General features: G+C 37.3%; 1 protein-coding gene across 1 annotated transcript in view; it reads left to right on the forward strand.

The window, feature by feature from the left end:
* LOC136859209 (zinc finger protein 84) overlaps positions 1-26,918 on the forward strand; it is an 83,372-nt gene that overhangs the window by 13,267 nt on the left and 43,187 nt on the right. Inside the window, exons 2-3 of the mRNA XM_067138682.2 lie at positions 13,357-13,474; positions 19,027-19,109. Coding sequence (XP_066994783.2) covers positions 13,397-13,474; positions 19,027-19,109 — 161 coding nt within the window. The 5' untranslated portion in view covers positions 13,357-13,396. The remainder of the gene's footprint in view (positions 1-13,356; positions 13,475-19,026; positions 19,110-26,918) is intronic.

Here is a 26,918-nt window from a genome sequence, read left to right on the forward strand (position 1 = left end):
TTCCTCCATACTCAATAAAACGGTGTGTTACAAGGAGACCCCCTTAGCCCTACACTTTTTAATGTAGCTACAACAGACATCACAAGAATAACAGATAATCTATCGACAGTGCTTTATGCCTATGGAGATGATATGATAATAGGATTGAGAAACAGAGAAGATCTTCAGATTGTGGTAGATAAATTACAGGAATGGGCCGAAACAAACGACTTCCAGGTTAACGAGAACAAGACGGTCTGCATGGTTTTCTGAAAAGGAGGAAGAATAGCAGCTACAGATAGAATTTCATATGCAGGGGTAGACTTGACTACAGTAAATAAGTTTTGTTACCTCGGCATCACTCCACAAACGTCAGGATCTTCGTTCAAAATACATGTGAGGGAAAGAACAGCAGCAGCAGTAAGATGATTTACAATATACAACACTCAACCAAAATATCATTAGGCTTGGCAATGAACCTTTTTCATGCAAAGATACTAGGCCCTACTCATTCTGACCTATGGCATAGATTTTATCTGGGACAAATTATCAACATCAGACCTAACTACCCTTGAAAAACTGAAAGCTACCTTTCTGAAAAGAATATTTGCTGGGCTGAGTGGCTCAGACAGTTAAGGCGCTGGCCTTCTAACCCCAACTTGGCAGGTTCGATCCTGGCTCAGTCCGGTGGTATTTGAAGGTGCTCAAATACGACAGCCTTGTGTAGGTAGATGTACTGGCACATAAAAGAACTCCTGCGGCACTAAATTTCAGCACCTCGGCGTAAAAGTAGTTAGTGGGACGTAAAGCAAATAACATTATTATTATTATTCTTAAAAGAATATTAGCTATTTCTAAGACATCTCCATCTAGACTAGCTTATGAGTTAGCTCAGGAGTCTTTCCTTATCGAGGACCTTAGATATCTTTCTGTACCATCGACACTTCAAGCCATTGCTCACCTACAGTAAATTTGAGGTTAAGCAGAAGAGAAGAAATCTGGCCGGAGTTCTACGTGACGGATGCTATGACAAGCAGAGACTGGATGGGCCCAAATAAGAACATGCGCAGTGCTATCAACAGGCTGGCTGTACACGGATTTCATCATAAGCTATGTGTAAAAGACATATATCACGAACCAAGAGACGGATGCGTGTGCAAATTATGCGGGAAAATATGTGAACGATACCACTTCAATAAGTGAAGCAAAAGAGAAAAGACCTTACATGAATATAGTAAAGAGTACAACAAATTATATATGGCCATTGGCTGTAATACAACTTTATATTTATTGTTCAGAGGTACATATTTTCATACAAACAACAACGGCAGATATATCTATTTTTAAGCTGACTGTAAACTATCTACATTGTGTATTACCCAGGGACTGTTCTTAATTTTGAACTGGTATACCGTATTATATACATTAGTAAAACGATGCAACAGAGGTTACACGAAAGCATGGTGTGGGTCGGGTCAGCACCTCCTAGAGAACAAGGCCTGGCAATACGAATGAGAGTAGCTTATGACGTATGTCAAAAACGGCCCATGCCAGTAAGTCAGTTAGTTTGTTGCCGCTTGGTGTAGGACGCGTTTCCCAGTTATGTGCGTTTTTCATCGATTATATAAGCTTAATCGAGTCTTGTGTGTTAACACTCACGTAATATTCCTATTAGTCTAAGTTCAATTAAAGGTGTTAGTACTTATACATTGTTAATATTGATCAATTGTGTTTAAAGTGCCAGCATGGCTGCCACTGTGAGGTTAGAACTGAGTTTATTTTTAATGGTTTGTTGTTGTGAATTGCGATCACTGTTTTTCAAATTATGAATAATGATGCCTCAGATATGCTGTGTTCCAAATTGTAAGGGCAATTATCGCACTGGCCCTAAGGTGAGTGTTTTCTCGTATCCAACTGACGATCATAATCTATAAGTTTATTTTCCGTATTGATTAGAATATTCACAAATATGAAGTTTGAAGCTTCCACCTAATCAATACATATATTTATATATTATTTTTCTACAGTACCGGTTTCAACCTTGTGAAGGTCATCTTCAGCTGACAATCATAACATGCAATTAAAATGCCCGACGTGCTCCTGAATAGCACACATCAAAGTGTTAACATCTATAATCCAAAATATGTCCAACAAAACAAAGTGAAGAAAGGAGCTTTCACGCTAACCATAAAACATAACATATGTTGAAATCAAGTAATACATATTGACATTTGACAAAATCAAATAACGTATAGAACAAGGGAAACACATCGCAAGAACAACAATTTATCTACATTTTATATACAGTATCCTATCAAAATTTTATGGTCAACCAGTCTTAACATAAACTGTATGCTTTGTGTATAGATCGACAAAGTCCCGCACTAAACACCGGATTACTACCTTGATTTCAACATAAGTGTTCATATTACCTCTAGAAACTTATACCTATTATACTACCGGTAGACAAACACGGCTGATCATATAACATAGTCGCATATACAACGCGCTGCAAGAATTCCTCTGCACTTCAAAATGTTTTATTCATCTAGCCGTAAGTTTTAATGTGGAACGGTGGAAACTATACTATTTAAGAATATGGTATATTCAACATATATCATCTACGTACATAATAGTATTGCAAAGTTCTAACTCTCACACCGATTAACATAGACAAAGATAAGACGAAAAACATTTGCAAATTGATAATGTTTATTTACCCATACCATATTTATTTATTTATCGTGTCAGAAGTACAAAGAGAGACAAAAATTAAACAAGGAAATTTTAAACATTGGTTGACCAAAAATTGGCCACGACATGCTCATTTGGAGTTGCCCTCATTAGATCTTTAATGGTACAAGTGACTGGAGAAGATGGACACAGTAGAAGATGCTCATTAGTCTGCTTAGTACCACACTTGCAGTAAACTGTCTCTACAGGAAGGCCCCATTTCTGTAGGTTGGTCTTGCATCTCGTGGTACTGGAGCGTAATCGATTGAGAGCCTTCCATGTTGTCCACTTTTCAGAATGTCCAGGAGGAAGTTCTTCCTTTGGAACCATCCATTCTCTCACCAGAAGTAACAGAAGTAACCCACACCATATGACACCTTTATAACTTAAAAAATGTATTTTAACATATACCATTCATGTACATATAGTAATGTAAGTTTTAATCATTATATCAGTTAATGCAGACAATTATTTAAACTAGAACATTCGTAATGACAATGTTTTACCCATATAATGTGCCATTCTTATTGTGATGTTTTAATTGCATGTTCTGATTGTCAGCTGAAGATGACCTTCACAAGTTCGAAACCGGTACTGTAGAACTATAATATATAAATATATGTATTGATTAGGTGGAAGCTTAATCCAGCTGACGACTTGGAGAGAGCTAAGTGGTTAAGAGCTGTTCACCAAGATGATTTTGTTCCTTCCAGAAATACAAAGGTAAGTCTTAGTTATTAGTGTAATGATTTCAATCATTCAGTGACTTGAGTTGTGGAATGGTCCTTGAAATTGAACCCTGTGTTGTTGGTCTGTGAGCTCCATTTCAAAACTCATGAGGTTGAATGGACGACCAGCATGTATGATGAGAGAAATGCAAAATTATTGACTGCACCTTTATCTCATTCAAGGCTTGTGAAAGGTTTGTGGATAGGTCTCTTATATCATTGCTATTTATAAATGAAACAGTAGATTTTTTGGGGGTGATTTATATTTTACTGATTTAAGCTTTTGCTGTATTGTATTTACCAGTTATTACTTTTAGTTTGGGATGTGCTGAGTATTCACATTACTTTATAGGACTACTGTTTGGGTATAGTGATATTCGGGGAAAACTTATAGGGCCTAATTTATGAAGGCATGTAAGGTATTGGCTTTCAAGTATTCCTTCTGTGCTGGACCCTTAATTGCAAGTGAGGCAGTTCTATTTATTATATCGCATGAGGTAATATACCTGTTAGTGTGGGTTAATATTTTTAGTTCAGGCTAGATAGCAATGTTATTGTGTTTATTGCAATTATGTTAGGTTCTGTATAATTATTGTAAATTACATTCACTCAATGATTTTCTCTGCCTCCTTGTGTGCTATTCATTTTATATTAAAATCAACCAGATAAATCTAAATGTAGCAAAGGTTTTTCAGTCCGTCAAACACACAGCAAATACAATGTAAATTATAACATTATAAACATACCTGTAAAATACACACTAACATACAAAGAATGGCATGTTTCGTTCTACAAGAACATCCTCAGATTCTATCAAATCACTTAAAAACAAGCTTTTATATGTACAGTATTGTTTACGTAGCATAAACTTGTCAATGATGGAGAGTTTAATGATAACATGAAACAGTAATGACAAAAATAAAAAATATACAATTATTAATATAATGAAAATCTTACGTACTTATCTAGACTGCCGATGTTAAGTCCGTTGTCACCAAACACTATTTCAGGACTGTGGTCATGGAAAGTTAGTGAGCCACGCTGCGTGTGGAGAGGGGAGGGCAAGAAAGGGAGGGGCCTTGTAGAGCGATGTGGATCTCTCCTATTGGATGATTAAATCGAGTAGACTATACTGTGGCGAGGGGAGGGAGAAGTAGGGCGATGCGGCTGGAGCGCTGTGGAACCTTCCATCAACATTGGAGAGGGGAGAGATGTTATTGACCTATTTCATGTTAAATGTAGCTGTATGTAATATGGATGAATGCAAATTAATAATTTTTTTAAGTGAATAAAGTAAGGAACGATATTATTATTATTATTATTATTATTATTATTATTATTATTATTATTATTATTATTATTATTATTATAAAAGCAATTTAATGAGGAGTTGTTGTCAGATATTCTGTGAGTAGAGCAAATAGGGGGGAATTATTTAAATGTGTATGCTCATTCAGGTTATTGGCATTAGCATTTTTGCAACGTAAATTTACATTGCTCCTTTTATATTCAAAGATTTATTTTTATTTTTATTTTTGAAGTGTAAAAAGACACAAAAATGCGATCAGATATAATCGGCATTCAGCCTTCGGGGAGCACATCCACGACTGTTCACACCATTTCACAGACATCAACACTGATCTAAAAATTTTACACTTCGAAAATAAAAGTAAATCTTTGAATATAAAAGGAGCAATAGAAATTTACGTTGCAAAAAATGCTAATGCCAATAACCTGAATGAGCATACACATTTAAATAATTCCCCCCTATGTGCTCTACTCACGTAATATCTGACAACACCTACTCATTAAATTGCTTTTATAATAATAATAATAATAATTGTACCGGGCGGTACACCTCCACGCCGCTAATTCAAACTTTGCGCCAGTTGTGGAGGAAGTCCGATCTTTATCTAATGTATTAATTTTCAAGTTACCCAGAAGATGTCACTACTTGGAAATTTTGAAGTTTCTGAACCGGGTCGTTTTCGACGTATTTTTGTTTTGCTTGTAGTAAGAAGTGTGAACTTTCTCTTCTAGAGGACACTACTGAAGAACTACAATAGTGCACCCTAGTGCAAGGTGAAAGAACTGTTTTTTGGAGAAATTTTTATTTCAAAAGTTTGTTTCTTGTTAAATTTCTTTCTGGTATTGTTTAAGTTGGCTGTATTCCCCTTTCCTTCCCCTTGTTTTGAATTTAGCCAATCCCTAATTTCTTTAATTAATTTACGACCAATAAGGTGTTTCTTCTTCAAATTGGATGTGCTGCTTAACCCTAACCAATAAATGATTGTGGGCGGGTGTTTTCTTTCCTGAAACGCCTCGAACTTTCCGCGAGAGTATATAAACTGCTGATTTTAGGGTCTCTGCGCCACTTCAGTACCATCTTTCAGTGTGTAAAGTACATAGCAGGGGGCGGGAAGCGCCTCTTTCTTCGGGCAGCAGTTCAACAACAAGGTAATGGCCATTTAATAACTTCTTTTCTTGCTAGCTCAGCAGTTTAACTCTCGGGGCGGGTCCGAAGCTTTTCCTCCATGTAACTTTTCCCTAAAATGTAAAGACTCCTTGTATCTATTCTCTTTTAAGCTACATATTGGGATAGAGAGTGCTTAACCCTCTTGAGCTCCCACTCATATTGTTTTGAGGTGAACTTACTTCTCACAACCGATTCTTCCTTAATGTAATGTAAATTGTTCTTTTCTAAAGTCACCTCTGTAGTATGGGATTAGCCCTTGCGTTAGCGGCCTAGAGCCAGATTAGGTTTTAAACAAAATGTATTAGGAGTGCAGATCGCCTCCTCTCAAATTGTTATTTTAGAGGTCATGTAATTAACCTTTTTCTCACTTAAAAGGCCTCAGTAGGTTGGGTATTTTACCCCTGTGTCTATGTCCTTAGAGGACAACTTGAAGGTGGAGTTTGGTGTGGCCTTTGATAGGCTTAAAGTTGAGAGCGAGTGGCTCTTTCTCGAAAATTGAGTGTTGTATGTCTCGAGGAGGCTTTTCTGTGTAATTTAGAGCAAGTGCTCCTGGGCATGAATGGGGTTTTCTGACCCTCTGTTAAATCTTGTTTTGAGGTAAAGTTGGGCTAGTTGCCCAAGAATTGCGAGTTCGGGGCTCGAAGCCCAAATCCTGTAAATACTGTAATTGTACTTTTGTTGCCTTGCTACTCTGTACCTGCCATTCGTGTTATTTCTGAATTTTGAAAAGAGAATATAACCTTGTTAAATTTTACATTAACTTTAATTTCGTAGTTTGAGACCCGTTCACCCCCGCACCTTCTTTCACCTCTACCTACCACAAAAATACGGTAATAATAATAATAATAATAATAATAATAATAATAATAATAATAATATTAACAATAATAACACCGTTCCTTACTTTATTCACCTAAAAAATTATTAATTTGCATTCATCCATATTACATAAAGGTACATTTAACATGAAATAGGTCAATAACATCTCTCCCCTCTCCAATTATGATGGAAGGTTCCACAGTGCTCCAGCCGCATCGCCCTACTTCTCCCTCCCCTCGCCGCAGTATAGTCTACTCGATTTAATCATCCAATAGGAGAGATCCACATCGCTCTACAAGGCCCCTCCCTTTCTTGCCCTCCCCTCTCCACACGCAGCGTGGCTCACTAACTAACTTTCCATGACCACAGTCCTGAAATAGTGTTTGGTGACAACGGACTTAACATCGGCAGTCTAGATAAGTACGTAAGATTTTCATTATATTAATAATTGTATATATTTTATTTTTGTCATTACTGTTTCATGTTATCACTAAACTCTTTATCATTGACAAATTTACGCTAGTAAACAATACTGTACATATATAAGCTTGTTTTTAAAGTGATTTGATAGAATCTGAGGATGTTTTTGTAGAACGAAACATGTCATCCTTTGTATGTTTGTGTGTATTTTACAGGTATGTTTATAGTGTTATAATTTACATTGTATTTGCTGTATGTTTGACAGACTGAAAAGCCTTTGTTACATTTAACTAAGTCAACACTGGAAAACATGGCTTCATTTTTAACAAAAAAAAAAAAAGATAAATCTAAGACATGACATGGCCCTGTGAAGTAAGTGGTGCCATGAATTAATAGATGAGTGCATTTATATCTAGGTGAATGCATTCTAATTTGGTCTAAACATTTTAAGAGCTGTTCCTTCTAAGTTTTCAAACTGCCCAGAGCACTTGTCTGATACCACATCTGCCCACCCAGAAGCTCCAGACGATAGGCGTTGTCTATTAGACAGTAAAAGTTTGGCCAAGGCTCTTGCTCATCGTTTAAAGACCTGTCAAGCTCATCTCAGCACTGTTTCTTTCAAGAATATCACAGCCTGCATGGTTGCTAGGTAACATTGTCTGGCCATCCATTCACACCTTATATCAATGCCTGCATGGTTGCGAGGTAACATTATCCCACCATGCATCCACACCTTACATCACCGCCTGCACAGTTACTAGTAACAGTGTCTGGCCATAATTTACATCACAGCCTGCACAGTTACTAGTAACAGTGTCTGGCCATATCCATAATTTACATCACAGTCTGCATGGTTGCTACGTAACATTGTGTGGCCATCCATTCACACCTTACATCACAGCCTGCACAGTTACTAGTAACAGTGTCTGCCCATACATCTATAATTTACAGTTACTAGTAACATTGTCTGGCCATCCATCCATAATTTACATAACAGCCTGCACAGTTACTAGTAACAGTGTCTGGCCACACATCTGTAATTTACATAACTGCCTGCACAGTTACTAGTAATATTGTCTGGCCATCCATCCACACCGTACATAACAGCCTGCACAGTTACTAGTAACATTGTCTGGCCATCCATCCACACCTTACATCACAGCCTGCACAATTACCAGCAACAGTGTCTGGCCATACATCCATAATTTACATAACACTCTGCACAGTTACTAGTAACATTGTCTGGCCATCCATCCACACCTAACATTACAGACTGCACAGTTACTAGTAACAGTGTCTAGCCATACATCCATAATTTACATTACAGCCTGCACAGTTACTTGTAACATTTTCTGGCCATCCATCCACACCTTACATGACAACCTGCGCAGTTACTGGTAACATCGTTTGGCCATCCATCCACACTTTACATTACAGCCTGCACAGTTACTAGTAACAGTGTCTGGCCATACATCCATAATTTACGTAACAGCCTGCACAGTTACTAGTAACATTGTCTGGCCATCAATCCACACCTTACATTACAGCCTGCACAGTTACTGGTAGCATTGTCTGCCATCCATCGACACCTTACATAACAACCTGCGCAGTTACTGGTAACATCGTCTGGCCATCCATTCACACCTTACATCACAGCCTGCACAGTTACGAGTAACATTGTCTGGCCATCCATCCACACCTTACATTACAGCCTGCACAGTTACTAGTAACAGTGTCTGGCCGTACATCCATAATTTATGTTACAGCCTGCACAGTTACTAGTAACATTGTCTGGCTATCCATCCATACCTTACATAACAGCCTGCACAGTTACTAGTAACATTGTCTGGCCATCCATCCACAGCTTACATTACAGCCTGCACAGTTACTAGTAACAGTGTCTGGGCATGCATCCATAATTTACATAATAGCCTGCACATTTACTAGTAACAGTGTCTGGCCGTACATCCATAATTTACATTACAGCCTGCACAGTTACTAGTAACAGTGTCTGGCCATACATCCATAATTTACATAACAGCCTGCACAGTTACTAGTAACATTGTCTGGCCATCCAACCACACCTTACATTACAGTCTGCACAGTTACTAGTAACAGAGTCTGGCCATACATCCATAATTTACATAACAGCCTGCACAGTTACTAGTAACAGTGTCTGGCCATACATCTGTAATTTACATAACAGCCTGCACAGTTACTAGTAACAGTATCTGGCCATACATCCATAATTTACATTACAGCCTGCATGGTTGCTAGGTAACCTTGAAATGGCACAGCATCATTCGGAAGTGCATGCAACTTGCTTTTTCTTTATAAATACCAGGTATACAGGGTTAAACCAGTTACAGTTCAAGTGTGGAGTACCACAGAATCTTTTGTGCTATCTGCTTCAACTAAGAAATGCTATTCTGTGGTCAATAGAAGCCAATGTCCTGCTGGGAATGCTACCTCTAGAAAATACTCAACACTTCTTGTCTGTTGTATGTCAGTCCTTCTCTTCTCATGTTAATACAAACAGCTGAGTTTGGCATCCATTTCGCTGTTGCATCATCTCTCACTGAATCAGTAATTCATGTGTTAGTTAATAGAGTACTGTGTGAAGCACTCAGAGATATTATTTTGCCGATTGCATGTTGGAGGCAAGTGACACTATTTGACAAAAATTGGTGAATTAGTTCAGAAAGTTCACAGTTATGAATTTTTTTATCTCTATTGGTCTCTGAAGTGCATACCATCAAATTTAATTTCCTCCTGAAGACTATCCATACACAGCTTTTGAGGCATGTGAAATGCTCCACCATTTTCGTTGGATTCCTTTTGGAGTAACACATAGTGTCACTTGCTTCCAACATGAAACTGGGACAATAATTTGAAAAGAATCTTAATGATGCATTTGCATATTTAGATGATGATAACAGTGTGGAAGGAATAAAGCTGAGAATGATGAAAACTTGGAAGAAATTCTTCAGTGTAGCTTTCTAATAGAAGTTGACCTGAAATTAAACCAAATGCACATTGTGTAAGGTAACTAATGTACTCATGCCGAGAAGACTACAAACCAGTTCCTGAGAGGCTTTGTCCTCTGCTTGAACTCCCCATGATCTCATTCCAAGAAGCACCAATTGATTAAGGACTACCCTGACAAGATACAACCTACAACAAATTGCTGTACTTTTCTGATGTTGGCATCTGCCATTGAGCTTTTTAATGTTTTAAAGGAGGAGACTGTAAACTCTGCAGTAAACTTCATAGGAGAAGAAATTCAGTTCACAAGAGAAAGTGATGTGGCAGACTTCGCAGTTTTTGCGATACATACTAGATTGCAATGACCTGCAGTGTTCTTTTCCTGAACTCCTTTAAACACTCAACAGTGCCAGTCCGCCATTGAAAAGGAGTCTGTACGATAGTAGAAGCACTGCAGAAATGGATGGATTACCAGCTGGGTCGATATTTCAGGTTTATATCAACCAGAAGTCACATGCCTTCACGTTTGGAGTTAATGGCAACAAAATTAAGAAGATTCACAGGTGGCAATCATAATTTTCATCTAACAAGTTTGATGTATATCCCTAGGAAATGAGAATACAGTGGCAGATGCATTGACATGAGTATGCTCTTCGGCAGATGTAGCTTCAGTTGTGTCACTAAGACATGTCCACAAAATTGTGTCATCTGTGTGTAACATGTTTTTGCCATTGGGTTTGTTCCAAAATCATGCCATATTCTTCAGAGAGTATATAAAATATAGCAGAATCTTGCTTGACCTGTATTAAGTTGAGTTTCTAAAGCAAACTGGCAAATTCATCAAAGCCAGTTCACCCTTTGGAACATTAGATATTGAATTCACAGGACATGATTAACTGTCTCTAGAAATTGCTTTCTTTGTGGTGGAGGAATAACCTGGATTTTCTTTCATATTTCCATGTTCAGACGTATTTTCCATGATTATGCTAAATCATTTACTAATCTGTATCTGTTTTTCATGTATGGAACTCCTGCCTGCATTCATTCTGATGGAAGCTTTTCTTTCATATCACAGGAAGTGAAGATTTTCCTAACCTGTCTTGGAACAGCCACCAGTTGCACTTCTGCATAGAATCCTCAAGGTATTGGGCAAGTTGAGAGATGCAGTGGGGTTGTTTGGAAAGCAGTACCACTTGCACTGAGGAGTAGAAACTTACCTATAAAGAAGTGAGAAACTTTTCAAGTTGCTTTGGACTTCATTCCATTCTTACTTTGTACTGCTATGAACGCCATGTTTCTTAGATGTATTTTCCAACATCAGCGGAGATCCTATCATGGACATTCCTTACCAACATGACTTACAACTCCGGACCCAATGTTAATGAAATGGCCTATCGATTAGCTCACGAATTTCAGCTCATCGAAGTATATCCTTACTATTCTCTTGTTCATCTTCCTAGTGGCAAGGACACAGTAGTTGCTGGATGAGACTTGACTCCTGCAGATGGTGCATACTCTTATACCTGATCTCAGTCAACATCTATTAGTTTATAACAATGATGAGAACAATCGAATATACTCTTCAGACAACCGTACAACACTCAAAGACAAGAGATGTTTCGTATCTGGATATGCCTGCTGGGAGATACTGCGGCTCCACACATGCTTCCTGTTTGACATTCAGAGACTTCTTTCTGATTATGTAGCATGTTGATTTATAAATGGTAAAGGGGCGAGTGTTGTAGGGATTAACATTTATTCCCATCGCTCACAGAGTTTACTAATGTTTAACCATAATAACAAAACACTTTGTTTCCTGTATGGATTTGATATGTTGTTAACTGTGACATAATGTTTAGTTTAGTAAAATAAAGCCTGCTTTTGGTCTATTGCAAGCTTGTATAAAAGTAATGTAGGTTAGGACTCAAAACTCTCATGAAAAAGTTCAATATGTACAATTTCATTCATTTGACAGTTAAATTAATAAAAACACAATGTTGTTGACATTTTAATTCTGTCGAACCCTGTTAAGTTAAACATTTTATCTTCTAAACTTTTTTACAGACAAATGAAAGACTCAGGTCTGAGGTATCAGCTGGTATTCTGCTGACTCAGCCCTTCAGAAGGTTGATGGAATAACCTGTGATATCTTTCTTTACTTGATGTATAGGTATCCTTATGAGAAAGACTGCTTTAGAGATAAAACATGGTTTGTTTAGGTGGAAAACTTGTATTCAATGTTGACTTAAATATCCTTCAAGGTGTGTTCTGGTGTTTAGTAAATTTGAATCCCGTGTTCAACAGACTAAAAGACTTCTGTCATCTTGACATTAAATGTGAGGCGTGGTACTGCATGGAGGTGAAACATGGGTAAGAAATGGTGCAGAATTAAGAAAGTAGATTTGGTCCCCTGTAGTGTTGTCTAAAGATGTTGAAAGTTATTTGGATTGGCCAGGTCACAGTTAAAGTGATAATGGATATTGTAGGTATGCAGAGAATGATTTGGTAAAGTTTTATCCTTAAAAATCAAGACACCCATTATGTGTTTTTCTGATATTGAACAAAAGTACAGGGAGGTAGGACTGGTTGTGGTATAGAGGAAAAATGAAATAAACAGGTTAGAATACAAGTACACTGGAGCACAGAATAGGTTGTTATGAGAGCTGCATCAGTCCAGTCTTTGACTCAGTGGCATAGTCTGGTTCTTGACCATAGGTCTGTGAGCACAGACCTATAAGACTACTGTCCTGTTTCTCTACAAGGTCAGATGAAACTTGGAAATATGTCATTATGACTGGATGCCCTTCCTGGTGCCAGACTCAATGGAGTTAATGGGATGAAACGAATGACATAGTGTGAAACCTGGTACCGGCACATAGCCTGCTCCTGTCGATTGCAGCAAAGAGACTGTTGAAGGCTTAATGTCTCTTTGCTGGAGACAAATCACCATCAAGAGCATCATAAGCCTTCACTCCATATGATAAGTTTGGAGAGATTGAATCCAGCCTTTTGGCATGCAATCCATTGATTACAATTTGTTTACAACCACATTTTCTACCCTGCCAACCAGCATTATGAGGTTGAACATTTTTCAATCAGTGGGACTCAAACCTGCTAACCACAGTGTCATAGACTTGTCACCTTAATGCTCTTGGCCACCAGGCAGACTAAATATCAATAACATTAATAATAATATATTTCTCTCTCATGTTTCAGTGGAAATAATTTACATCCCCTGCACTATTTAAAACTTCATATGCTTGGTGAAATGGACACGGGAGTAGAGATCAAAGGGGAGACAGTCTGTGTTGAGGAAACTGCTATTACATCACCTGTAAGTATGAATCCAGATAAATTTATAGTGATTAGAATTTAATCCTTAACAGTGGATTAAGTTTGACTGTTACATGGCTCTACTTGTGTCTGTATGTATGAATATATTGCTATATCTCAAATATACTTTGATATTTATATCATTATGTAAGTGCTAGAAATGCAAATTCTTCATTGCATGTTTGGAAGCTGAATTCACTGGTAGGGTTTTGTAGAAGAAGTGGGTTTCTCATTTCCCATCTTTACTCTGATACTGCCTTCTCCACAGTCCCTTGTAGTCTTGTGAGTTTGTAGCTTTCAGTTCAGTAGCTGCTCGCCTTGAAAGTAAAACTGCTGGTCTGAGCAGCTAAGGTACTAGATGGCTAGGCCTCTTAATGCAGATTGCACATTCATTCACTAATCTGTCGTTGGAATGTGCAGAAATATACCAGGTTCATATCAGTACATTTACTTGTGAGACAAAATTCTGGCATCTTCATGTTTTGAAAAGCCTTGGAACTAGTTGGTGAGATGTAAAACCAGTAATAAACATAACATGATGAAAAATCTATTCCAAAATATATGACCTGTTAATTTGTTGATATGATATCACCCAGGTGTTGCCAAAAGTTGAATGTTGTAGTAATGTTAACACGTCAGGAGAAGGAAATCCTCTCTTCCATCCTTCGTTATTTCTTATTTGTTATCTAAAAAATACACCACATATTTCTCATTTTGGTATACCACTGGATATTTTCAGAGTTTGTGCATTACTGAATCGTCGTCTTATTCTTGACGATTATTGGTGATACTGGGAATTAATAGTCTAGTGTGAGAAGCATTGTATGAGTCATTGTATTGTATGCTCATTGCAGATTTTGGTGTAATATTGTCCAGTAACTTCCTGCAATTTGATAACGGAGTTGAAGTATGAGGTAGTATCTAGATACCTCACTGCAATTTTGGCTGGATTGTCTGGGCTTTCATTCCCTTAAAGATTTGTTTATCCTTTGACCAACAAAACGTAATTGAAATTATCTTATTTAGATGAATGGTTTGTCCTTTTTCATTGCAACAGCGTGGATGCAGTGTGTGCCTTCTTTTGATGATCATTAAGGCTGCTTGGGATTCTACGAGGACAGTGTAGACGCAGTCACTTTTTTTTTGTCTTGAATACAATCTGAAAATAAAAATACACATCCTGTTTCCAGTCATTCGACCTGGACAGGACTGGAATGATTAGAGCTCCCATCTAGCAGTGAGAAGAGGAATTGTGCCGGATGCTGAAGTACGGTATGTCGTACTCTGTTGGGGCAATGAGTTATGACTGGTGATGAAATGATATTGGAAGGTGTCGTTGGAATGAAAGATGACAGCAAAAGCCAGAGAACCTGGAGAAAAACCTGTCCCACCTCTGCTTTGTCTAGCACAAATCTCACATGGATTGACCAGGAGTTGAACCATGGAACCCAGGGGTGAGAGGCCAGCACCCTACACCTAAGCCACAGAGGCTCACGTGTCTTGAATACGATCTATGGCCATCAAAATTGCTTATTGTTCAGCTTGAAAAACTGTGCATGCAATATGTGGTATTTGTTAATGAACAGAAATTTCCTTTGTGCATTTTTCCACTAGTAAGTGTATCCCAACTTGTTTATCCATTTTGGAGACATCTGTATAATGTATATCATTCCATTTGCTTGTCCTATTGTTTCCATGTAAAAGACACTGGTATGATCTTCATTGAGGTAATTTATTTTATGTTTATTTTGAAGTTTTGTTCTTTTAGCCTCTGCAACATTAATAGGTAGACCTCTTTGTATGAAAGTAATGTCATCATGAATATAATACGCAATGTACAGGCATATGTTGAAATAGCTTCATTTGATAGAGTTCTCTGGGCTTATGTAACAAATAGGAGAAAGGATGCTCTTGGTAAACTGTCAAAGTGTAGTAAATAAACAATTAAAATTCGGTACATTGATGGAATCTTATGAGACTGATGTGGTGATAGGAGTGGAATCGTGGTTGAAAGAAGGATTGGGTAATAGAGAAGTATTTCCAGAAGGGTACACAGTCTATCGTAGAGACCGAGGAGATAAAAAGGGAGGGGGGTGTTTATTCTGGTGAAGGAAACTTACTGTTCACATGAATGGTTTACCGATGAAAGGGATGAAATATTAGGGATAAAATTAGTTTGTGATAATATGAAGGAGGTGGGAATTATAGGAACATACAGGCCTGGAAGAGAGGAAAGAGACATGGAAATCTTTGAAAAAATAATATATTATACTCGTAAAAACAATAATAATGATATGGTAATAATTGGGGGAGATCTAAATTTGCCTGAAGTTGAATGGAATGGAGCTGCAAGTGAAGCCCATGAACAGAAACTGGCAAATAAGTTAATTTGGGAGGGAGGATTTACACAAGTAGTACAAGAACCGACTCGTCTCAATAACTTACTAGATGTATTCTTGGTTAAACCATGGGAAATTGTTGATAAAACTGAGGTAATTGAACGAATAGGAGACCATAAGGCTGTAATAATGGATGTAGGACTCGTACCAAAAAGGCTTAATAAGAGGGCTACACAGGACAAGAAATTGTACAGAAAAACTAAAGTTGATGAATTTGGGACTTACCTTAAATCACAATTCAGTTGTTGGATAAGTAAAGGAAGTAACGTGGATACACTTTGGGCTAAATTTAAAGGAATTATTTGGGAAGGAGAGAAGAGATTTGTACCTGATAAGAAGGGTAAAATGACCTCAGACCCTGTTTATTATACAAGGGAAATAAGAAAATTAAAAAGAAAATGTAGAATAGTAAACAGGAAAATCAAAGAGGGTAGGGAGAGTAGATAAACTAGAAAACAGCTAATGAGGGAACTGAATAGAGTGAAAAAGGAAGCAAAAGAGAATTATATGAATGGCATACTTCAAGAGGGTAATGACCACAAAGGGAAATGGAAAAAGCTGTATTCATATATCAGGATTCAAAAAGGAAATGGAATCCAAATTCCTACAATGGTGGGAGAAGGGGGTGAACACTATTTAACAGATACTGAGAAAGCAAACCTATTTAGTAGGGAATTTAGAGATTCAGTAGATGATTGTCAAGAGTTGGAAACCGAAACAGAAGATAGAGAGGGAGAGAGACAGAGGGAAACAAGAAGCTTCTCATTCACAAACGAAGATATTTTCAGAGAAATCCAACTGCTTCAGCAAGGAAAAGCAGCAGGAAGTGATCAAATTACTGGGGAGGTATTAAAGACAATGGGGTGGTACATAGTGCCTTATTTAAAATTTCTCTTTGACTATGTCATAAATAATAGTGTAATACCAAAGGAATGGAAGGAATCTATAATAATACCAATTTATAAAGGAAAGGGTGATAAAAGGAAACCAGAGAACTACAGACCAATCAGCCTGACCAGTATAGTTTGTAAAATTCTGGAGAGTTTAATATCAAAGTACATCAGAGGGATATGTGATGATAAAAATTGGTTCATGAGGAGCCAGTATGGATTTAGAAAGAAATTTTCTTGTGAGGCACAACTGGTGTGATTTCAGCAGGACATAGCAGATCAGTTGGATTCAGGAGGTCAGTTAGATTGCATAGCCATAGATCTTTCCAAAGCCTTTGATAGAGTGGAACATGGAATATTATTAAAGAAATTGGAGGGAATAGGATTGGACGTAAGGGTTACAGGTTGGATAAAAGCATTTCTAAATTCAAGGGTTCAGAAAGTCAAAGTAGGAAATAATGTATCTCAGGAAGAGAAAGTTTGGAAGGGAATTGCACAGGGTAGTATAATCGGTCCGTTACTTTTCTTAATATACGCAAATGATTTAGGGAACAATATAACATCAAAAATAAGATTGTATGCACATGACATAATTGTTTATAGAGAAATAAACAACATTGAGGATTGTTCAGAATTACAAAGGGACCTTGAAAGTATTCAACAATGGGTTGAAGAAAATAATATGAAGGTTAATGGAGGCAAATCAACTGTTACAACTTTTACAAACAGGAGCTTTAAAACTGAATTTGAATATACTTTGGATGAGGTAGTTATCCCAAAAGATGGCAAGTGCAAATACTTAGGTGTGAGATTTGAAAGTAATTTGCACTGGAAGGGTCATATTGATGACATTGTTGGGAAAGCATACAGATCATTACATGTCATAATGAGGCTACTTAAAGGATGCAACAAATAATTAAAAGAAAAATGTTACTTGAGTATGGTTCGTCCATTATTGGAATATGCAAACAGTGTTTGGGATCCTCACCAAGAATACCTAATAAAAGAAATAGATAGTGTGCAGAGGAAAGCAGCAAGATTTGTAACAGGGGATTTCAGGAGAAAGAGTAGTGTATCAGAAATGTTACAGGAACTTGGGTGGGAAACTTTAAGTAAGAGAAGGGAGAAAACTAGACTTACAGAATTATATAGAGCCTATACAGGAGAAGAAGCATGGGGAGATATCCGTGAGAGGCTTCAGTTGGAAAATAATTATATCGGCAGGACTGACCACAAATATAAAATTAGAAGGAATTTTAGCAGAAGCGATTGGGGTAAATTTTCATTCATTGGGAAGGGCGTGAAGGAGTGGAACAGTTTACCAGGGGTAGTGTTTGATCCTTTTCCAAAATCTGTACAGATATTCAAGAAGAGAATAAACAGCAACAGAGAAAATAAATGAAGTGTTAGAGGGCATTCGACCAGTGCAGGTTATTGTAAATAAAAAAATGTGTGTGAATAAATTAATTCCATCCGCTGGTCTAAGGAGTTTGGACAGCCAAAGTAGGGGACTGCCTGTAGGGGTGAAGTACAGTGGGGACTTCGAGGGCCCTGGGACCGCTACGGTAGCTGTGAAGGCCCTTCAGGAACTCTGAAAAGTGGTGGCAAAAGGGGCTCTGGTTAAGACGCAGCAGGTCGTTATGCTACTTAGGATCCAGAACGGGTAAAAAAAAAAAAAGTAAATAAATTAATGCAATGTAAATATTAATGTTATACCAGTTGTATAGTATCATTTGAAGTAATTCCACATACTGTATATCAGTTGATTATATTTGTAAGTAGTACAGGAGATATTATAAGTAGAATTTTGTAAACAATATAAATTTATTAAGGATGAGCTGTGTGTTTAATAGAAAAAATTGTTAGCGTAAATTGTATAATATTGTATTATAGAAAAAATTTTCTTCTCTTGTTAATTTAATATTTAGTGCTTGACAATAATGTATTTTAGTGTACCATTTGCCACCGAGGTAGACACCTCATTTGCAAATAAAGAGATTTGATTTGATTTTGAAAAATGTTGTTAGTTAATTTTGGCTCATGTAGATACGTTATTTTCTCACCTGTAGTAACTGTTATCTTTTTCAGTTTGCCATTTTTAATTAGTGATGTGTTTTATTTTTGTAGATTCCAGTTAAATGAATTATATTTTTATTATACAAATATGACTTTTATCTTATCAGTTGTTTATTGTTTTTTATATTTTTAAAAATTCTTATTACAACTTTGCTCTGTTAAACAAATTTTCTTACTTCTTACTTTAGCCTGTTGCAGACATTAAAGAGGAAATATTCTCAGAAGGCCATATAACTAATGACCTGGTCCCATGCTGCAAAGAAGAAAACAGGTAAGTACAGTTTAGTTTAAAACCCCTAACAGTAGCTCCCTCTGTGGACCATTGGTATAGTTTCCACCCTCAGATTGTTTGCTCTTGGTTTAAAACCCAACAGAGTCAGAGTTTCGGAGGGTGGAAAAAGTAGAGCGGTCTGTTCTTAATGTAGTGTGATGGCTCCATGTTAAATGTGACATGTTTGGTGTTTGTTCTATGGATGAGAAAGTAACATTGACCCTTGGTGTGTTCCATAAAATTTATGTAAATTTGGTGATGAAAATATATTTTGGGCAGCATCAGATCAGTTAAGTTATATAATAAGGCGTATTCCTTATGTTAACCTTCTTCTGCTTCTTCTATATGACTTGCCCAGTCTCGCAGATGTTGGCGATTAGTATGGACTGTTTTCTTCGATCATAAGCAACACAGTAGAGTTGTGTGACGGTTTGTATTCCAGTCCAGCCTTGAACGTTCTGGGGATATGACATTCTTTTTTTCTGCCTGCACCTCGCTGTCCTTTGATTTTGCCCTTTAAAGTGAGATGTAATACTGCATATTTTTCACCACATAACACATGCCCCAGATATGCAATTTTCTTGCATTTGATGTAGATCAGTAATTCTCTTTTAGAGTTTGATTTCTGTAATATTTGTTAGTTAGAGACTTGCTCTATCCAGCAGACTCCTAGCATTCGTCTATGAAACCACATTTCTAGAGCTTCCAGCCTTTTTATGGTTGTCGTTTTCTAAGGCCCATTCTTCAACTCCGTAAAGCAAAGTTCACCGAACCTAAGATTTAACCATGCGCTGTCTCAGTTTTAAGTTTAACGTGTCATCACACAGTAGATGCTTCATTTTCATGAATGCTGACCTTGCCATTTCTATACGGGTCTTAATATTGAGATCTGGGTTTAAATCATCTGATATCCATCAACCAAGGTATTTAAATTTGTCAACTTTTTGGTTTTGTTGACCTTTAAGTTACAGAATAGATTTAACTCTTCCTTGACTGAAAACCATTAGTTTAGTTTTCTTAGTTTTGATTGTGAGACCCATTTCTTCCCCAACTGTATTAAGCTTGTCTGAGTACAGTTGGCTACTGGCAAAAACTCTTGTGTCATCTGCATATCTGACTGCGTGTTAATTCTCCGTTGACCTTGATTCCCACTTCTGTATTTGTTACTGCCTAAAATACAGCTCCCAAGTAGATGTTGAATAATAACGGGGACAAAACAGCTTTGTCAAAATCCTCGCCTAATTTCCATATAGTCTGATGTATCACCATCGATCTTCACCACAGCTTTTTGGTTCCTGTAGAGGTTTTCAGTGATTCCTATAACCTTACTATCAATTCCAGTCTTCTGGAGTATTCTGATGAGTTCATGTTTTACTCTATCAAATGCTTTTTGATAATCTATGAAGTAGGCAAATATATCATTCTGTTGGTCCCAGCATTCTTGGAGTGTATGTATGTTTAGTCCTCAGCCCGGAGGCTGGTTGGATCCTCAACAGTTCTGCCATCAGCTGTCATAGATGGCCTAGGCGTCACTGAAGACGCGTACTAGGGAAATGAGGAGTGAGGTAGTTTCCCGTTGCTTTCCTCACCGAGCCAGAAGTTGCTATTACATATCAGTCTGCCAAGCCCATTGAAATGCATGCACCAACTGACCCTATGAGCAACTTTTTCATACCATTCATAGCAGGGACTGGCTGCATAAGGAATGGCATTACTAGCATCACTCATACCTCAGTCACTTTCATTTTGTCAAAGCCAAGGATAAAGCTGAGACAGATCAATGAAAGTAACAATATTGCTCTAGCTCATACCAGAAGACATAGTGCACTGTAAACACTACATCCCACCAGCAAAGGCATCATTCTTGGAGAAGAGTTGTAAATCCAAATAGAGCCTCATGAGTTCCATAACCATTTCTAAATCCAAACTGGGTATCTTTGATATGGTCTTCACATTTCTTTCTTGTTCTTGCATGTATAATTCTCAAGGAGGATTTCAACAGGTAGATCATTAAGCTTATAAGATGATATTCATTGCATTTTTTAGAAGTTGATGTTGACATTACCGCTATTAACCCTAGAACTGCTGCAGGTTGTTCTATCCAATGCTGCAGTTATTTTTCTCAACATACACCATGAAAATAAAATCATGCCTGTAATCACATATTAATCCTAATAAATCCATATTATATACCAATAGAAAGCTAAAAGACTGATCTAAATGAATATATAACAAAAAATATTGCCACGATTTCTAACTATCGTAAAATGCAATTCAATTTTTTTTTTTAATAAAGGAAACTGTTGAAATATTTTGCTCAAATAAAGGAATTTGTGATGGATAATTTATTTCTGAAACATGATATTCTGAAACGAACAAGTATTTTCTTACGTATTCCTCCACAGTTATCCACTTTTCATTTCGTTTGCAAAATAAAACTCAAATTTTCATAAAAACGAATTTTGAGTTCTTTTAACGATTTTTAAACCTACAGATTATCTTAGTTTTCTTAGTTTTCTTAGGTGAATTTCTTCTTTCGTGTGTTGTGATCAAATTCCTTATAACCATCTACAAAAATATCAACAGTTTACACGTATCCCTTCGCTGGTTTCTTCAAATATTGACGTACTGCCAATAATAACATAACCTGCACCGACTTGAACATCATTCCGGTCATCGGAAATTCCCATTACTTCCGAGGCACCTTGTACTTCGCTGACACTTTCACTATTTTCAGGAATAATTTTCTTGTCGGAATTAAATCAATAACCACTGTCACCATCAGTATTGTCACTAAGATCTTTGAAAATCGAGCGCTTGATTTCAGAATTGTCAACAAAGCGGGCTGCCATCTTGATTCTAAGAACATGTGAAAGTACTTTCACTTCTACAGCTAAATAAACTTGTCCAGACCGATGTTTAGTTTCAAAGACTTTCAGTATTGAAGATAAATGTATAAGTATAAGATGAATGTATAAGTACGGCGGAAGAATGACATCGTCTCTCAGAAAGACGATCGCACTTGACGAAACAGTGCACCATCTTCCAGAAAGACGGTCCGCAGTTGTAGGGTTAAGTGCTTGATGACATGGAAATTGTAACAGCAAATGATTTTTTATTAATATTAATGTAAAAGGCAACAGTAATGAGAAAGATTATTTATTGTTGGGTTACTCATTACAATTAGGTGTGTAAAGTGAACTACACTTTCTTTATATTGTATTGCTTCATCGCAGGTTGATGCAGTACTGATTAAGCGATAAGTTGGTTTCTTCACAGCAGTAGTTTAATTTATTATCTGTGGTATTGATAGTGTATTTGATGTGTTAGCTTAGAAATGGCGCAGTTTCTTTGCAAGTAAAAATTTTATCGTGTTTTTAATGAGGGCTGAATACAGTAGACCAGCACTTATTCATTGTGTTGGGTTATGAAAAATCATTCTTCTATTAGAGAGTGCCACTTTTGATTCATTCATGAATTTCGTGACATCCTCCCTCCCCATAGAAATATGCTACATAATTTAGTGAATAGTTCTGCACTGCTGGATCCATGCTTACCAAGAAAACATGCAGGAGATGAACTGTCTTAAGAGAGGATAAGCTTGATGGAATAGGTGCTCTCTTGGAAAGATCTTCAACAAAATCCCTTTCACAACTCGCTGTACAAGATAATGTGTCATTAACTTCTGCCCACAAGCATTAAAACAGTTAAAGCTAAACTAAACAAACCCACTGCTGCCCCACATTTAAGAGGACCTGAGAGTTTCACTAGGGTTCTGTACTTTAACTAGTGGCTTAGTCCTTTCACAATGGGCATGTTGGCCCAGAAATTTTATTTGTTTGTGAAGAAGTATGGCAGCACTGAAGTGGCTACGTAAATTGTCAGAACATTCACTACTGGGGTGCAGAATATCCTCACCAGCAGCATGTCCATCCAGTTCACAGTGTAAAGACAGGAGTTAGGTGCACAATAAGTTCTCACAGGATTATTGGGCATATATTTTTCTATGAAGCAATAAATGCTTACTGAAATATGGACCTCATTCTTAGGCTATTCCTTCAAGAGTAACATGATGCTTCGGCACACACTGATGTTCATATTATGGAGATAACATGCAAAGTTTTTGAAGATCCTATGGTTAATTATCTCACTAGATCTCCCAATTTAAATCCCTGTGGTTATTACCTGTGGTAGATGCTGAACAGAGAAATCCATGTGGACATCCCTTACACGGGAGAAGAACTACAAGAGAACATTGCAAAAGTTATTTCGAAAATCTCAGGTGTGTCTGCAAACCTGGTTATGAGGTGTCAGGCATGTTTCCCAGCTGAGGGACAACATTTTGAGCATCAAATATAATGCCAGGTACCTTTTAGACTAATAGTTTCAGTAGAAATAGCTTTGTATAAATGCGAATTGCCACGATGTTTTGGGAAGGAAAGGCACATGTGTTACTGGCTAGCACCAACCGTGTCATGCCTAGTGTAGTGCTGTGACTAAAGCTCGGAAGAGACCATGTTGTTAGGGGTATGTAGAGCATGCTTAATGCAGCACAGTAGAGGTTTAAGGAAGTGAAAATTGTTATATGTGGGCTTTGGTGTAAGAGGAATACTGACTGGATTAACATGAGACTATTGAGTGGGTATGTGGGAAACAGAGATTGAAATTAATATGTCCTAATTGGTGTGTAGGAGATAGGGATTAGCACTATGAATGCCTTCACTCGAACCTCAGTAGTGCATGGTAGTTAAGAGGTTTGTTTAGCGTGATTATAAGGACGTAGGGTTGACTAAGGACTGGTCGTAAAAGTGCGCGCAACTGGAATTGTAGTAAAGATGATGTTTAGTTGTTAGTTTAACTGCAGAATTATTGTAAGGAAAGAAGTAGAATTAAGAAATTTAATAGAAACATATTTACCAGAAATTGTAACATCAGTGCAATTGTGACTGAGAAGTGATATGGGTGCAGGAATTTTCTCATGGGCCTGGACTGTATTTCACAGAGACACACTGAAAATGCTACAGAAAGGAGCATTCAATCTCATGAAAGAAAAATATGTAAAATACAAAAAAGTTTAGGCTTTGAAACGTGGAAGTCCATGTGTTATATTCATTTCTAAAGAAAATGTCACTTTACCATACACTGCATGAATTTATTTACACCCACAACTTTGATGTGAAAAAATTATTACGGTAGGAATTAGATACGTAAACACATATTGAAACAGATTTCTGGTGAGTTTGATCATACTGGAGAGCAAAAAAGGAAAAATTCAGGGGTGTGGAAAAGAATAGCATGTTGAAATGGATAGGTAATAACCATAGTTCAGCTGATGTGGTAGCCTTTGAAAGAATCTGCATTCTCCTTCAAACGAAGTGCTGCTCAGTCATGACCATCCACATACCTGCCAAGTATTCCGGTTTTTCCATAAAATGTATGGATTTTTTGTGTGTTTTACGGTTGTACGGATGAACAGTGTTATTGTACGGATTTTGAATACCCGCGCTTGGTTTCGCTTTCTGCGGTCAAATCGGATTTTGCTTGACTTTTGATAGCAGCTGGTAATACGAGATGCAGTGTTTGAAGTTCGACCGGTAAATGTATCGATAATCACATTATCGATTATCACAGTGCTTTTGTCACCTGTTCGACCTCAACTGGTACTTCATTCAATGAGATGTTCCCAAACAAGTAGCAGGCTGTGATTTTGAAGAAAAGAAATCTGTGAAAAGTAGCAGGCTGTGAATTTATATATAACAACTTTAGTAACTGTATCGTGCTTCGTAGCAGCTATAAAAGGTTTTGTTTGTGTGTGGGTATGAGTAACATTGGTGGTAGTTCTGAAACTCTTGGAATTGTGTGACGAATTTGTAAGCAATTTAGTATCTTTAGTGGTGTTCATGAGGAGTTCAACTAAGAAAGGATATTACAGTAGAACCTTGATAATTCGAAATCGGTTAATTCGAAATCTCACCTAATTCGAAGACGCTCTGGTTCCCGGAAACATGAGATACAGTTCTACATGTTATTTAAATTGTTTAATTCGAAATACAGATAATTCATAATTCGAAGTACAATGTCGGCTCCATTACCGAAATTCAGACTTTTCATTCGAAACTGCCTTTAGAGTTTAAAACAATAGTATGTTACAGAGTAATTTCAACTCAAAATTTATTCGCTTCATAATAGAACGCGCGTTCCAGAACGTGGAGGGGTAGCTTCTGCACTTACACTCAATGGGTCTACAGTGTGCTTCATGATTGCTAAATTGAATGAAATCAGAATTCTTTGGTATTCAACCTTTTAAGGAACGCCGTAATATCACGCAACAGGCAATGCGCGAAAAAACAGAATCCGCAAACACTGGCGATGCTGACAGTTGACGAAAAAATGTGGCTCATATAATAAATTCGTAGGCACCAAACAATATTGTCATTGCCGACGAAACTGCATTGCTTTATTTTAATGCGAGCCCAAACGGTCATGGTTTTAAAGGAGAAATGCCAGCCGGGGAATCGTACATAGGTCGGGGATTGGGGTCATTGTAGTGCATTGCAATGCACATGGAAGCAAGAAACTTTATCCCCTCGTCATAGGAAAGTTCGATAAGCCACAATGTTGTAAGGACTTTAGGAACTTTCCATGCCAGTACAAAGCATCTAAAAATGCAAACAGTACAGAAATCCAAAATCTAATGCATTTGCACAGGGGAACCAGCATAATTTTTCCTCGTCTTCGAATTGTATGATTTTTTCTTTTGTTGCATGATGTTATGGTTGTCAGTGATTTATCCAAGTGCATTATTTGAACATTGTAAATGCACCTTGGGCATATTTCGGAAATAGTTCTTCCCATGGCATTTGAAAAGTTTAAACTGTGAATCGAGGTGATTGCATCTATTAATGGGTCTTAGAACGCTTTGTGACGCTGCAAGTGTTTAAATTTCTGAAGTACGAGGGAAGTGCCATGGCGGGAATTCATACAAGGACAGAGTCATAGGAAAGTTCGATTTTAAGGGCATCGGGTTCTTTCTGTTTGAATACAAGGCATCTAAAATGCATACAGTATAGTAATCCAATTAATAAAGCACTTGCACATGGGAACCAGATTTCTCCGTCTTTGAATCATGCTTTTTTTCATTCTTTCTTTCTTTCTTTCTTTCTTTCTTTCTTTCTTTCTTTCTTTCTTGCTTTGCGTAAGGTTATGTTTGCCAGTGAGATATCCAAGTGCATTATTTGAATACTGTAAATGCACTTTCTTGGATACATTTTGGAAATAGTTCCTTTTTTCATGGCATTTGAAAGGTATAAACTGTGAATGAAGGTTAACTGCATGCAGTAACGGACCTTCGAACATTTTGTAACGCGGCAAGAGTTGTTACTTCTGAATTGCGAATTGGCGGTTAATTCGAAATCACGTAATTCGAAATCTGATGTTTGAGTCCCAACGTCTATGAATTAACGAGGTTTTAATGTATCAGTTTTTTAGGGAGGCATATTCTTCTTAATTTCCTTGTTTTATATGATCACGGATAGTGTTTCCAGTGTTAAGTGGGAACAGATAAGCACTCAAGATGTAACTTTGTGTAAGTATTTAATTTCAGGGGTGATCATAACATATATTTGAATTGTATTAGTATTGTTTATAATCTCCCCCCTGCCGTCCTTTTTGCGTCACATGTGGGTGTTGTTACAAATTTTCCGTGTTACGATCTACCGGATTTCCCTTTTTGAAAGTTGGCAGGTAAGGTTATGTTTGCCAGTGAGATATCCAAGTGCATTATATGAATACTGTAAATGCACCTTCTTG

This window comes from Anabrus simplex, chromosome 1 (assembly GCF_040414725.1).
Source record: "Anabrus simplex isolate iqAnaSimp1 chromosome 1, ASM4041472v1, whole genome shotgun sequence".
NCBI lineage: Eukaryota > Metazoa > Arthropoda > Insecta > Orthoptera > Tettigoniidae > Anabrus > Anabrus simplex.